The sequence below is a fragment of the Manis javanica genome, chromosome 4 (genome assembly GCF_040802235.1).
Source record: "Manis javanica isolate MJ-LG chromosome 4, MJ_LKY, whole genome shotgun sequence".
NCBI lineage: Eukaryota > Metazoa > Chordata > Mammalia > Pholidota > Manidae > Manis > Manis javanica.
This window is the reverse complement of record NC_133159.1, coordinates 107,695,569-107,711,088: the sequence shown is the minus strand read 5'-3', so window position 1 is coordinate 107,711,088 and position 15,520 is coordinate 107,695,569. Positions and strand designations below refer to the sequence as shown.

At 43.3% G+C, this 15,520-nt stretch overlaps 2 protein-coding genes across 10 annotated transcripts; both read right to left on the bottom strand.

Moving 5' to 3' along the window:
• Positions 1 to 181: 181 nt before the first annotated feature.
• Positions 182 to 8,173, bottom strand: CIART (circadian associated repressor of transcription). 6 transcript variants are annotated; one of them, XM_017661006.3, is made up of 6 exons: positions 6,709 to 8,173; positions 5,739 to 6,164; positions 5,494 to 5,569; positions 5,189 to 5,267; positions 4,956 to 5,070; positions 182 to 3,777 (listed from the first exon to the last, which is right to left on the bottom strand). In XM_017661006.3, exons 2-6 carry the CDS (start codon positions 6,102 to 6,104, stop codon positions 3,286 to 3,288), a joined length of 1,128 nt encoding a protein of 375 aa, XP_017516495.1. In that variant the 5' UTR covers positions 6,105 to 6,164; positions 6,709 to 8,173; the 3' UTR covers positions 182 to 3,285. The 6 variants fall into 6 exon arrangements, with proteins under 6 accessions (XP_017516495.1, XP_017516502.1, XP_017516485.1 ...); XM_017661013.3 differs by having other exon boundaries at positions 5,739 to 6,034; positions 6,709 to 6,819; XM_017660996.3 differs by having other exon boundaries at positions 6,403 to 6,815.
• A 150-nt stretch (positions 8,174 to 8,323) lies between these two features.
• On the bottom strand, positions 8,324 to 15,088 carry C4H1orf54 (chromosome 4 C1orf54 homolog). Of its 4 annotated transcripts, none has more exons than XM_017661142.3 (7): positions 13,757 to 15,088; positions 13,538 to 13,602; positions 12,244 to 12,327; positions 11,767 to 11,825; positions 11,222 to 11,332; positions 9,279 to 9,380; positions 8,324 to 8,408 (listed from the first exon to the last, which is right to left on the bottom strand). In XM_017661142.3, exons 2-6 carry the CDS (start codon positions 13,581 to 13,583, stop codon positions 9,282 to 9,284), a joined length of 399 nt encoding a protein of 132 aa, XP_017516631.1. In that variant the 5' UTR covers positions 13,584 to 13,602; positions 13,757 to 15,088; the 3' UTR covers positions 8,324 to 8,408; positions 9,279 to 9,281. The 4 variants fall into 4 exon arrangements, with proteins under 4 accessions (XP_017516631.1, XP_017516637.1, XP_073090677.1 ...); XM_017661148.3 differs by having other exon boundaries at positions 14,230 to 15,088; XM_073234576.1 differs by lacking the exon at positions 13,757 to 15,088 and having other exon boundaries at positions 9,279 to 9,377.
• Positions 15,089 to 15,520: the final 432 nt, after the last annotated feature.

Sequence of the window (15,520 nt, the reverse complement as noted above, 5' to 3'; positions counted from 1 at the left end):
AGTCTCAAAAGAAGAAAATGGGTCCCAAGCAGGTACTCATGTAATGAGTTTCTTTGCTACCTCCACTAAAACACACAGGTGCACATGCTCACACAGACACACACACAGATTGCATCCTCATCAGTTATGCTAATAGCTAAATAAACTACAGCTGGTTTCAGAGTACGCCAGGTTCAAATTACCAAAACTGGGACATTATGCTTATCCGCAAACTTTTATTGAATGCATACTCTGTGTTAAGTACTGTTTATACATTCCAGTGCCTCTTGGACCACCAGAAGACAGTAGGTAGACATAAAAGAAAAATAGTAAAACAAATTAGCATATGACAAATGCAAAACATAGACAAAAGTATAGTATGGTGGAAAAGCCTTGATCAGAAGTCGAGATCTGGATTCTATCCATCCAAATTCTGATACTTATCAGGCATATGACCTTGAATAAGTCATTTAAAGCAGTGGTTCTGCAAACTAGTGTCTACAAGTCAAATCCAGCTCCACCTGTTTTTGTATATAAAACTTTATTGGAATATAGCCATGCTCATTTGTTTACATATTAAGAATGGCTACAACAGCAGAGTTGGGTAGTTGGTATATGTCCCACAGACTCTAAAATACTTACTATCTGGCTCTTTCTGACCCCTGATTTAAACTCTTAGTCTATTTTCTCATTTGTAAAATGGGACTGTAAAATCTGCGTATCTTCCCTCAGTCACACAAACTGTCATGGGAATCAAATAGGACACAATAGAAAAATACTTTGAAAGAAAGGGAGAAAGAAACATTTTTGCAAGCCTACTATATACCAAACCTTATACTAGGCATTTTATACACATGATCTCATTTGGTGGAGTAAAGTGCCAAAGACTGAGCCTGTAGAACAACTGAGAGAAGGACTTGAGTTAGTCATTGAAAGAAGGGTAACTTTCAGTTAACCAAAGCAGGAAAAAAGGTTGGGCAAGGTGAACAGTATGAACAAGACTTTAGAGACAAAAAGGCTTAGTGTTCAGGGGCAAATAAAACTGAACAGAGGGATCATGCAGGGAAGCAGAGGGAGAAATGGAGACCTTCACTAAGGTTTTGCACTTTCTTTTCAAAGCATTGGAGAACCACTGAAGGATCTGAATAGGGAATGACATGCAAAAGCACTGTTCTAGGAAAATTAGAGAGGTGATTGCTATAGTCAAAGCTTAGACTAGAGAGGTGGCAATGGAATGGATAGGAAGAAATGGATTTTAAGAGACATCCCAAACACAGAATAAAAAGGATGTGGTGACTGAATGGTACCCAGTTTTAAACCCTGTTATCTAGAAAAATGATGGTATCATAGATAGCACTAACAGAAGAACAAGAGACTGCAAAAAGGCACAACAGGACATCTTTAGAGGAAAGATAGTATTTTGATTGGTGAGCACTAGAATGCCTGACTGGAAATCAAGAGTTCTGTACTACATGTTGTGTTATCTTGCACAAGCTAACTTTCTGAGTCTACAAAACTTAATTAGAAACAGATGGTACCTGTTGGTTCTAAAATGCTGAAATAAAAGCTTTAAGTGTTGGTAACATATAAATAGAAGTGTCCAGCAGAAATTTAAATATTCCTTATGTCATCTCAGGGGAAACACTGCATGTGACTGGAGATGACGCTTCAGCAGTTTTCTAAGTTGAGGCAATAATTAAACCATGAAAGATAAAACCTTTGGGTGAAAGAATAAAGTCAGAGAAAGGGGTCAAAGACTGAGCCTAGGGGAACCCCCCAAACTCCGGAGTAGACAGAAGTAGGGCCATTAAAATGTACAGAAGTTGCTACACTTAGCACATAACTAGTTTCTCAGAGCTAGTTATACATCTTCCTCCTATTTCTCAAGTCCTCTGTTCTCAGTGCACAATTGTCTCCTTTTATTAGAGTTACGATAGTGTGCTCGAATGGGAGCCAAGGGAGTAGTTTTGGTAGACAGCATCAAGTGTCAAATGATGAAAACAGCATAAGTACATAGCTTTTGTAAAGACCCTTTGTTCTAGCTCTTAATTGGGTAGAAACTGTATTTTAATATTCTGATTCTGTGACATCACTAGTGGCTTTGGAAGGTGCAGCAGATAGCAATGGAAGCTTGACTGCAAAAGGTTAAGGATTGAGCAGTAGAAAGTTGCCAGAAAGAGCATAAGACTATTTTGTCAAGAATTATTGAGAAAAATGAGAAAGAGGACGGCCAGGCTCAGGATCACTCTTGCAGGAGAAAGAATAAACAATCCAATAGCAAACTGAAGTTACAAGATATAAAGAAGATAAATGATGCAGCAAAAGCTCCAGAGGTGAAAGGTAATCAAAGGTAAAAATGGAGAGATTTGCCTTAGAAAGGAAGTCTTGTCTCTGAAATAAAAGGAGACAAGTCTGCACTGAGAACAGAGGACTTAATAGGAGGAATATGTATAACTAGCTCTGAGAAACTAGTTATGTGCTAAGTAGCCAAGAAGCAAAAACTAAAAAGACTGAGTAGTCTGATACACTACTAAGGCTTAGGATGGGAGAGGACATGGTTGTGGTGGAAACTGGGACAAATCATAAAGAGGAATAGATGAAGGGTAGATTTAGGTAAATACACAGACTTCATTTTTGCCTTCTTAGGTAGGCTTTCCTTAGTCTGGCATACATTTGGCAGCTATAGCTTTTTGAGTCAGGATGAGGCCGTGTCTGGGGGGATACTCCCCATTCAGACAGTTCTAGGGCATTCCTTCCTCTTGAAAACTGGCAACCACAGAAATTATTCCAGTTCTTGTGTCCCTCCTCTGACAGCAGTAGATTACATATACTTTTATTCTTAAGCACCAACAGCTCCCATCAAAGCAAATTTATCTTAGAGCAGGACCTACTACTCTGGGCCACCTGCAAGATTACAAGAGTGAGAGATATAAAGGGAAAGGTACTAGTTTTTGAGCCTGAAGGAAAACACAAACCCAACTCTGAACTTTATAAGTGTCACAAGGGTGTTCGCCCCTTTTCCTCTCCCACAGCCCTTATATTGTCTCATCCAGACTTCCACCTTGTAGAGCTCATGTTCCCATCCCTTTTCTTCTATGCAGCTAGAGGATAAACAGTGGTCTGTGAAGCAGGTTTCAATTTCCTCCAATCAGCAAACTGTTTAAGTATAAAATTTCTATAATCAGAAAGGATTTCTCTCCTCTCATAATTGCACACATTAAAAGTAAAAAAAAAAGTTATCTATGTATTTATGCAAATTAGAAACTACAATCTAAAGTTCTGGATTAGGGGTTGAGAGGATGGACATCAGGAGCAACTGGTAGATGGCTCTAGGCGGCTGGTGGTCATCTCTCTGGCCATGCTGGGTCTACCAGGAGGGGATAAGGTACAGCTCCAGTCAGACGGCAGAGTTCCTGGCAAATTGTGGCAATGAGGCCCCTCTCCAGAGAGTTTCTTAGGATCACCAGAGATGATAGGAGATACCGCAGTAGAGGGAACTGGAGCAGTTGGGGCACAGTGGATAAAAGGCCGCACTCCATGCTGGAGGAAAACGATGACACCAATGCTAGTGCTAATGCCTATGGGACTGTGGCTAAAGGAGACAGTGGCTGGGGAACTGAGAGGAGGGTTGCAAATTGGAGTCGTGTGGATCCAAGTGAGGTTCAAAGTTGGCCACTCAGTGAGGTGCCAAGGCTGCTTTTGTCTCAATACTAGATGTCCTATCTGTGTCTGGTCCATCTTGTTTATGGGAAATTCAGGAGATGAAGCAGCTAGATAACTGTGGCGGCTTGGAAAATGCTAGGAATGGGGCAAAAAGAGAAAAAAAATGATGTGAGAAAGGCTTTCAGGTTAAACTATACCTGGTTGCTTATACCTTTGTTTTTCTTGGGAACTCTACAATGCAAATATACCTTGTTTTATATGCAACAGATAACTATGGTCTGGCAAGAAATTAAGTAAAAGTTTTAATAACCAAACTGTACTTTCATTTATTTAACAAATACTCGAGGGCACACTTTGAACCACAAACTGTATCAGGCCCTGGATATCTGTGCATATACAAAATAAAACAGTCCCTTAGGTTCTCACTATTTATAAAAAAATTCATTTTAGAACTTCTTTTTTAAAAGCCTATTTTTAATTGGAATAATTTCCTAATTTCTGTATTTTACATTCTAATTTCCTTTGTTGAGTTCCTTATGAAATGTAAATTAATATGCAGGTGGATCCTCTGGCTTATTTTTTTATTAAGATATCATTGATATACAATCACATGAGCAACATGTGGTTACTAGATTCCCCCCATTATAAAGTCCCTACCCTCTGGCTTATTTTTAAATCAATTATTCCCACAGCAGTAACTGTGGTTGATTGAAAACAAGGACTATCCATTATCTACAAGACTTTCCCCTCCCCATCATTTGAATGCCCCTAAGTACTCTTAACCTAAAGGCACAGAAAATAGTTCACTTCCACATTAGGCCTAAGAAACTGTCTAATACTTGCACTCTGAGTGCCCTACAGGTACCCTCCTCCCCTCATATGACCCATTCTTGAAACCCATGGTTTCAAAGGGTTTAGTACAAGGATATTTGGGCAGGAGTAAATAAAGAAAAGAGAGGATTTTAGGGGCAGAAGAGGAACAAAGATTTCCAGAAAGAAGCTGAGGAATCTCCCTGCATGACTCATATGCTCAGGTATAAAGCCTTCTGTATCTATGCAGAAAGCACGTAAGCTGCAGCATGAGGGATAGAATTAAACTTCATGTACTTCTTCACAGTGGTCTGAACAAAATAACAAAAAATATCTAGGAATCAAAAAAATGAAGGAAGGTTAGGCATTCCCATCCTTGAAAAGAAACTTGTTGAAAAGAGGAAAAGATTCAGAAAAAAATGGAACAGGGAGCCCATTTCTGCATGTACACTTCATTTCTTTAGTTATTTTCTGACCTCTTCCTCAGGTTTATAAGTTCTTACCTTGGTCAGCTGTTGCCTGTTACTACTGCTCAATGATGACTTCTGGGCAACTATATGAGGAAACCAAGTCTTCAACATCCCTTCTACCTGTAGTAGTGTTCCTAGGTAACGTTCCCTGTGAAAAAGACATTTTTTTAAAAAAGCCATTAAGTGTGGAAAAAACCCCAACAAGACAGGATTAGAGATATCTCCCTTTTTTATGAAGTACTGAGGAAAGAACCAGGGAGACTTACCCCATCTGTGGCTTTTGCAGAACACCTACAATACGCTGGATCCTGTCCATTGCCACACTCTGTTGGAAACTGCTCAATCCTGGAGTCAGGGAGAAGGAAAGAGAGCAAGGATTAAGAGTCAAGAAATAGGTAAAGGAAGGATACAAGAGTGTTAAAATTGATTCACTTTAAGAAATTATATACAGAAGCAAAAAAGGGATAACCCAGGACCCAAAGACTTAAGAGAACTACACAATTAAAAGAGAGAGAGCGAGAGATTGAGAGATGAACCGAGCCTACATGAATACAACTGACCACATAATTACCTCTCTCAAAGCGACCCATCTTCAGCCCATTCAGTAGATCTGTGAGAGGGCGTATGAATCCTTGGAGCTCTTTACACTGTAGGAAGTCAGAACAAAGGCTTTAAAACGACTAAGAATTGCACGTACCAGTACTGATCCTTCCACTTCCAAATCTGGGAGCCAGTACTATCCTTATAAAGTCCTTAGCAATGGCTGGGTGCTAAGCCACTCCAGTAGCATGTGTCTTTTCCTCAGCTTTCTCTTACCTTCTGAGCAAATAGCATGTCTCCTTCTGTGGTACAACCCTGGATGTTTAGAATGTTCTCCAATTCACCATCTCTTGATCTTTTGACCCCGGATCCAGCCATGGGAGAAGCTAAGTTCCGTTGGCCCGAGTGAGATGCTGTATGCTGGTTCCTGGAAAGCTTGGGTCGTTGCCTGCAGCGGATAGGACCGGGACGGGGCCGGGAACCTCCCCTCTGCCCAATAGTGTCTGACCTGGGGCCGTGGGCCCTCTTGTCCTCCTCCTCACTATCGGAGGGGAAGCCAAAGTCATTGTTCACTGGGGAGGTGGACAAAGAGGAAAAGTGAGAGTAGGAAGAATAGGAAGAAACGCTAGACGGAGAATCCATAGGTTCAGAAGCAGGGGCTGGAAAGCAGCTCCCGGGGCACCCAGAGATGGAAACCTGCAACTGGAGAGCAAAGCAAATAAATCTGTAACCAGAATCTGAGGATTAGAAATATACTGGAAGACTGGGGTATACTGCACGGATAATAATCTCTCTTCCCTCCCTCCCTCCCCAGTATTACCTGTCTCAGAAGACAAAAGAAGTTATCCCCCCAAACCCCCCATTAAAGACCTGTACTGCCTTGCTGGCCTCCAGAGATCAGTTCTTAAGTTTTTTCTCCCCTCAGTTCAGAGTGAATTACCTGACTTTACACCTTCCCCCGGCCCGTCCTTCACGTGGTCTGTTCCCAGACAGACCACACCGCGAACCTCTCCACCTGAGATGACGTCCGGAAACCGGAACCCACCTAGTAACCCTGCAGGAACCGTCTCCCACAGAGACCTCCCGCCTCTTCCCAATCATTGTCAGGTTTTCCGCGCCGGACTCGCTCCCGGCGCGCAAGTCACGTGACGTGACCCCTCCCATACCAAGATCTGCGTTAGGTCTCTAAACCCTCCTTGGTCTGATTTACCTCGCGGATCGCTCTCTGTCCTCCGAGTCTCCTCACCTGTGTCACTCGAATCGTCCCAGGTTTCCTCCAGCTCCTCCGACTCCCCAGGTCTCGACTACCCACCTCCGCCTCTTTCTCACTGGGTTCCGCCCCTAACCCCCTCCCAGACACGTGCAGCTTGGCACGTGCCTCCCCCCTGCATACACAGACCCCGCACCCTCATTGGTTTCCTAGCCGGCGGCACGTGGCTCTTGTTACAGAAGTTCACAGGGGCTAGGCCAATAGAAAGGCAGTCGGATGACAATTGGCTGGAAGGAAGTATTTCGTGCTCCGCCCCTACATGCGTCTAGCTTGGAGGACCCGATGAGGAGAGGAGGAGGCGGATGGAAAGTGGAAAAATAGGGAGGGGTGAAAAGGGCGGAGCTCGTGGCCTTAAATAGGATGGTGGGCGCCGGGGACACGAGGCTGGAGTGTACAGACTGGTTGCGTGACCTGAGGCGAGTCTCTCGGGATGCGGGACTCTCGGCTGCTCCTAGAGAGCCGATCCCTCTACCCCCTTTGAGGTGCTCTGCTCACGACTGCAGCACGTGGAAGGCATCAGCTACTTGGGTCTGCAACGTGTGTGAGAATGAATGTGTGCCTCTGTGTACACTCTGCTCGTTTCGGCAGCGCAGCCATTGTGGCTCCCCGGTTTCGGCTTCACCCACCTTTCCTCCTTCTCCAAGTTGGGTGGGTGCCTCCTACCCTGCTGGGTGAGGAGGGTAGAGGCTGCCACCGAGAACACTACGCCCTCTCGGGCTCCCGCTGGGGCGGCTCCTCCAGCCCTTTCCTTACATAACCCACCAAGCACGTTACCAGCTCAGATGCCAGCCCTCCACGACTTTAGAGGTCAAAACCGAACTCGGTTGTTCCTGACTTTTCTATTCGGGCTTCCCGGACCCTGAGCTCTGAAATCTGTGATTCCTAGCGCAGGGAACGGAGTGAGGGTAGGTGTCTGATGCTTTTGTCCAGCTTCACTGTCCCCTGGAGAAGACTCGAAAGGCTTTGAAGGAGGGAGGGGGGCAAGTCCGGAGTTTACAGCGTACTGAATTTACTATTTTCTGCCCCTTAGAGTATTGTGAGAGTACGCTGGAGACAAGGGGGTAGGGGATGTGGGCTGATGGAAGCTGATCTCGAAGAGACCGCAAGGGGGCAGCCAAGTTCTGATTAGGATCTCTAGCATGGAGAAAATTTCTGTAGGTTTGTCCCTGCCTGTCCTAATTACTAACTGGAAGAGGCACGTTGTTGGTGGGGGAGGGGAGGGTAAGTGGAGGAGGGTGTGATTCTAAAAATCTATTTTAAGTAGTTCTTAACATTTTACATATGTTTAACAATGTGCTTATTTTATAAAAAAAAATTATACATAAACCTCAACTCCATTTCCCTCCAGTCTCAACACCATATATAATAAAACAAAACAATAGAATTAGAGGGGATTATGGACTGAACAAATCTGCTGTTTGTGGGTGCTCTTCTCCATCTTCCAAACTTAAGGTTTATTCACATTCCTAATAATTCCCCCAAATTCTATAGTCACCTAACTCCTTTTGTAATCTACTCTTCCCACAGGCATATTTTGGTGCGCTCCTTAGTGTTTTGTCTTTAGAACAGACCCTCATGCAGTACTAGAGTGGCCAGATTATTTCACTTATTTATTTTATCTTCCAATTTCCTCTTCCCAAATCCCCATCTACAGAGTTGTAGCAGCCTTCTCTCTCCTACAAAAGCAAGGAAAGGAAAAAGCAAAATAAAACAGGGTTAGGAGACTAAGCTAGCCTCTCTCTACCCCCCACCTCTATGAAAACTCCCCAGACTTCATATTCTGAGCTGGATTTCCCCATGACATTTCTTGGAAGATATACTCTCTCCCCTCTTCACTCCTTCCTTCTAAATTTCTTCATGCCCCATAGTTAGAGTCCTAACTTAAATTCCTTCCATGTAATACAGGTTTCTGTTCCCTCTTCCTTTCCTTCACCATCTCGTACCTTCTACCACAGAGAACCACCACCCCTTCTGCCTCTGAACTTTGTCTCTTGGCTCTACTGGGTTTCAGGGCCCTTCCCTTTTTGCCTTCTGGCACCTGCCATGCCTTAAACCACAGCCAAGCTGGAGCCAGCTTTGATTCCTCAAGGCAGACTGGAAACTTGGAGAGGTTTCTTCTCTATTCCACCTGCTTCCGCTTTGGGAGGTCCTGGAGTCCTCCCGGTTCAGAAAAGTAATGACTCTTATTACAAAAGTCTTTGCCTCAGCATCTCCTAAGCCTCTTTCAGTTAGATAGTGAGATTTTTTCTAAATGTGATTCCTCTTCCTTTATGCAGCTCAGAATTGATGAGGCTGGAAACACTAGCCAGAGACACTGATAAAAATTGCTTCACAGGCAAATAGTGAATCTGTGGCATCTTACTACACTGATGGACAGTGACTGCATTGGGGTATGGGTGGGGACTTGATAATATGGGTAAATGTAGTAACCACATTGTTTTTTCATGTGAAACCTTCATAAGAGTGTATATCAATAATACCTTAATAAAAAATTTAAAAGAAAGTTGCTTCACAGACTACCCCAAGGCCAGTGGCTGCACTCTCACCTTCTACATGAAATACATCCCACCCTGAACGAGGGCCCAGGACAGGAGGATGGAAACAGGACTCTGCAGACTGGATACAGCATCATTCAGATCTGGACTCTGCTAAAATACAGACATCCCCTCACAGTAGGCCAGTGTCATGCTTCCTACCACCCACCACTCCCCACCCCAGGAGGGCTAGCCATCTCCTTACACCAACCTTTCTGTGTTCCTTTCCTCTCAGCTTAGAAAAAGATCCAGCCCTCTCATCACTATAAGGAATCCTTTCCTCTGTGCCTCTGAGCCATTCCTGACCATACCAGTGAGGCTCAACCCAATTCAACATGTACTTTTTATCTGTTATATGCATGACATTCTGCTAGCCACTGTGTTAGGTACTACAGGGGGGCTTAAATATGATGAAGACATGGCTCTTGGCCTCAAGAAGTTTAGGATCTAACGGTAGCCTACTACATACCTTAAAATACTTATCTGTTTTAGTCATCAATCATTAGCTTCCTGTTCCTCCTGACTCCTCCCATCTGTGTTCAACCATATTCAGGTTGCACTTTGATCCTGTCTCTCTTTCTAGCAATTACTTCTCTTTCTTCACTACGGCATTTCTCAAATGATTGGTCTATACTCTCGCTCCACTTCTTCACAATGTACTCCCTCTCTAACTCCACAGAAATCTGGCTTTTGCTATAACCATTCAATTAAAACTGCTTTCTTTGAGGTTGCCTATAACCTCCTTTTCTTTTGGCTCCTTGGCAGCTAGTTCAGCTATCTTTAGGACACCCTCACAGGGCTGTCACTATAAATCTACTTGGCCAATACCAAATTAATACCCTTACTCTTAAACCACTCTGACCTCCAACAGTTCCCATTTTGTCAGCTATTTCTCCAGACATACATGTTTAGAACTTAAGTCATATTTAACTCTCTCCTCAATTATTTCTCATATGAAATTATCACTGAAGCAAGACATCTTCAAATTATTTATTTTTTTCCCTCACCATTCAACATGCAACTTCCCTAGCCCAAGCCTTTAATGGATTGCTTTTGGAATAATGCAAATATCAGGAGTCCCTCTCTATTCCATTGCATCCCCCATACAACTGAAGTTTTTCTAAAATACCACTTTCATTTTGTCTTTACTCCACTGAAGAACTTACTAGGCTCCCTTTAGCCTAACACTTCAGACTCTCTGTAATTTGGCCCTATCTTGCCATATGTGAAACTACTAAGCACATATTAGAAGCCTTGTAAATTTTGTTTCTTTCTTAATTTTCCACTGTTCCTTTCTACATACCCTCTCCTTCAACCATATGCTATTCACTGACCATGTTTGTTCTAGCCTCCTCACCTATGCAGCTGTTTCACTCTTGGAATAACTATTCTTCTTTCTAATTGCTTTCATATTTTCACAACTTAGTGCCAGTCAAAAGCTCACCTATTGTTCAAAGTATATCTCAAGCACAATCACCAACTAAGTCTTCCAGACAACTCCAGCCTATATTGATCTCTCTCCTTCCACTGCCTAAAGCACTGTCTATGTTATATGCTCTCAAATTTTTATGTACTTCAACACTATCATAAACCTTAAGTGTAACTTAAGTTTTACAGAGGGCACTAACATCATCATAGATTTCTTTTTGATCAGCACCAGCATCCTTAGCAGCTTGAGGCATAGGTCACATACACATCAAGTACCATTGATCTGAAATTTAACTGCACTAAATCTTCCCAGTATTCTGTATACAGGGTTAGTACTCAATCACAGTGATAGGTATGATGGCCAGGCTGCGATGAACACCAGCATTGCAGTATTAGTTATTTGGTTCCCCATCCATTGAAGCCTGCTATTCCAGCCCTCCCTCTGCTCCATGTCACCAGCTGGGATCTATCCAGGGTAAGGGATGTCTTGTCCTTGTCCCTCCCCTACTTATTTCCAGTCTACTCACTGGTTCCATTGTCACTGGTCTCACTGTTACAGGCTTCTGATAGTCTGCACGTTCTGTTTCACGACTAATGGTAGTCTCTAGTGCTTCCGTTACCTCCTTATCCAACCTGTTCTGCCCTCAGTAGGATTGAGAAAGACAGAGTTACCAGTGCCACCACCCAACACCCTCATAGATTCCTTTTTAGCAATTCCTATTTCAGAGTCTTTTAATTCCTATTTAGGAGTCCTCCTCTCCTTTACCACCATCCCACACCAAGACTTAAACTCTGGGATCCTCCCTACTTTACATTTGCATGGATTATGTGCCCATCCCATTCACCAGTTCCCTTACTCAGGACTGTCCCTCCCTCTGAGTGTTTTAGGAAACACTGGGTTGTGGCTTTATTTTCCTCCCCAGCTGTGGTTATAAATCTGTATGGGGACCACTACCTAGTTTCCTTTCCCTTAACCCATTTTTATTTCTGCTAATCATTTGTATTTCTACATTGCCCAGTTTCTTTTTAACTGTTACCTATCCTGACCCTCTTAGATGTAGAGGTCGCTCACCAGCCTGTCCTCTGATTCAAACATGGAGTAATCAACAGTGAAATTCGCACCAAAGTCATCTGGAGAGGAGAAAAAATCAGTAGTAACAAAGGAGAAAGCACTAGATCTAGAAATGAGAAGTAGGAACTGCTCAGAACACTTCAACTTGCTCAAGTTATAAAATTTACTGGTGTAATCTAATTCTAATGAACTTTAATGTTAGCAATGTTTGTGAATGTATCTGCATTTATATTTTCAATCTGATATCTAACAATTTACAAATTTGAAAAATTTCAAATTGTTCCAACCAGTTTCCAAAGAATTGGAAATTGCTAGCTTAAGGAGATAATATCATAAGTTTTGATAGTCTTTACTCAGAGCCAAATTTCTCTCTGGTCCAGTCACTCCATTTGCAAAGGGAAAAGCAAAGTCTCAGAACTAAGTATCACCCAAACCTCTCTCCATCCTGATGATGGTCAGAACCTTGTACATACTCACCATAATTAGGGGTTACTGTGTAATAATAGACCACCTGATAGTAATCATCCTCTTCCAGTCCTTCTTCATCCTCATATTCTTGTCCTATGGGGACAAGGGCTAGAGGTCACGGGGCATCTGGAACTCCTTAACAGCAGAAAGACAACTGAAGTTGCTCTTGGCTCTATCAGTTTTTTTCTCTCTGCCTCCCCTCCAAGGGTCCTACTATCTCTCTGCCTGTGCACTTCTAAACCCTTCTCAGTCTTCTGGCTCGCGTATCTGTGATGAGGCCTGTTACTCTGGGCCCTTTCAACCCAGCAACTCTCAGAACAGAAAACAGGTCTCTTCACTAACTGTAAACTCCAAATGAGAAATAAACTTAAAAAGGGTAGGAAGCTGAGAGAGATCAGAGACTAAGAACTCCAACTTTACTCCTCAGTATGCTCCATACTGCACTGTATGTGTGAGAGATCCTTTTTTATCAGTGTCTCTCACAAAGAATACACATGTAGGCTTTTGCACTTGAGTTTTAGTTCCAGATTCACTGCTAACTAGTGGGAAAAGCCTTGAACATGCCAGTTAACATCCGTTTTCTTCAGATGAGTCAGCTGGACTACATAAACCAGATGCATTAGTTTTTCTTCCTTCCCAGGACTAAAAATATGTGGCTTTGACATGATTGGATCAAGAACTAGGCCTCCTGCTAAACACTTCCCTAAGCTCCTTGAAAGTTCTCCCTTAACCCCAAGCAATGACACAGGCAACTGGAGGAAAAGGAAACAATGTGAGCACCTGGCTGACCAGGAACAAAGGAGGGAAGGAGCCAAGCTCCTTTGGGGGCCCTGTTCTCCAGTCTCAGGGGAACTAAGGGCAGCCAGTTCTCCACTACCCTAAAGGCCACCCCACTTCTATGTCTTCACTAATTCAAGGGTTTTTCTCCAACCCTCGGGGAAAGAAGATAGCCGAGCCTCCCTCACTAGAGAGTCCTCCCTCACCTTCAAAGAGGTCCCCTCTCTCCTTCATGCTCACTTTAGTTCCTTGCATCTCGCTCAACTCTGTGGTAATGGGGAGCTGAGGTCACTCTTATTGTGACCTCACATCTGGGGCTCCATCCCCATCAGCTGTCTCTGGGCTCTGCTTTCATCCCCTTTTCCTGGCTCAACTTTCAAGACCATCCTCCACTCTCTACACTGGACTCTAGCACAGATGAAGGCGTGTTATCACTCCCCATTGCACTGAATTGCATCTGCTTTTCTCCCACCCCATTTATGGTGGAAGACCTGGCCCAAAAGCTCAGGAAGAGAAGTGAACTTACCCAGGATAAGTGGCACAGCAAGAATGGCTACAAAGAGGACATCCATTCTGGATACCGCACTATTGCTGTGAAAGTAAAAAAGGAAATTACAGTGTTTCTCACCAAACTTACTCCGCCTCCTGCCCTCCTCCAAAGCAGGGAGGGAGCTGCAGCAACTCTTCTCCCAGGGGATAGATTTCTCCCGCCCACTTGCTGACTGACTGGATCATCAGTTACTACCGGTCTGGTCCTCAGCCAGAGCTGCCCAGATTAAGAGAGGCAAAGTGGGTTTTGATGTGAAAATGTTCCTGAGCAACTCCAGCCCTAGATTAGACCCGTTCAGGACTCCATCACACCTGCCAAAACAAAACAGAAACAAACAAAACAGCAACACCTCCCCCAAACAAGAAGCTTCCCCTTTCCCCTACTTTCCTAACCCTCACAAAAAGCTCACCCTCCCTCTCACTGTTCCTGATTTACCATCACCATCTCTCTGAGGCTTAAGCACAATCTCTTTCTTCACAGTTGAAATGTTCTGAGGAAGGATGAACATTTTTCTAGACTGGAGAAGTCCCTCTTCTCTGCTTGTCTTGGATTATGAAGTATGGAAGCAATAGCAACACCATTGTCTGGCTCTTGAAGCACCTGCTATATTGCTTCTGATAAAAATCTCTTAGCCATGTCCAATTATTTCCTCTCTGTTAAGTACTGACCTCACCTTACTCCATCCACCTCCTTCTCAACTTTCTGGATACGGGATGGAAGAAGGGAAGAAGCAGTCTCTTTCCTGTAGATGCCATGCGCCTTCTGCCATTCCAGCTACTTGGTGTGTTCCCTTCATTCCAGCCTACAGAAATAGAGTTCATCTTACCCTTCCTCTGCTTTTGTTTCCCATTTTGTTCAATTCAGTTCAGAAACATTTAGTAATATGTGCTAGGCTTAGTCTGATAGGCCATTCAAGGTTCACAGGCAAGGGAATAAGAAAAGAATACAGTTTTTTTTTTTTTAAAGGGAGTTAACAAATATCTATCCAACATCTTCTATACGCCAGGTACTATGAAAGTCTCTGTGGAACCACCCATGAACAAGATAGGTTTGGTGCCTGACCTCATCAGTCTAAAGATGCTATGGTAACAGCCCAAAGGAGAAATGAAAAGAGTTGCCTTATCCTATCATTCCCCTGACTTGGCCTGCTAGGCTCAGAAGCAAGGCCCACTGGAGTCTTGAGCACTGCCTGGGATGCTCCCAACATCTCAACCATATTGGGGGAGGATTTGTTTGGTGACTCTGTAAAACTATACAATCTACTCCTTCAGCTCCTTTCCTGGAAAAAAATGTAAAACACTTATGTAGATGTACACATATACATTAAGTCATACATCACTTCCAGTTAGGAAAGGAATTCTGGTTTTCTCTGAACAATTTATATACTTTTTTGGTTCTTCGATTACTCTCTCAAAAACAATATTTCATATGCCCTCATTTCCCTGTCTTGGTACTATTTTGCCTAAACATTCTCCCTGAAGACTAACCCGCATCCAAATGAGGTTGCAATACTCTTCTCCCCCACTTTAACTTTCTTTCATTCTAATATGCAATTCCTACCCCTTCCCCCTCCCACCCCAGAGGAAAAGACACTACTGTGGTTCATTTCCAGAAAATAAATATAGGAAGTATGTCAAAAGGAACTGAGTGACTTGGGGAGGGGGTCGTTTTCCTTCAACTTCATAGCTCTAATTGCTTTTTACAATTTTAACTCAATCCCTTCCAACCTCCCTCCTAACATTATCCCCTTACTTCTCTCTTACTCTCTTGTCATTGTAGATGTAGCCTTCATTAGCAATAGTTACTATACTGCATGCTTCCTATACTAGCCTGTTCAAAGTACTACTTTTAAGCTTAACCGTCAACTCTTAGGCAGTAGCTCTAGCCCATTTCCTCTCATTCAAGTAAGAACAATACCCGTCCCTATCTCCCTGCACCTCCTATCCTGTGCTCTTTGTA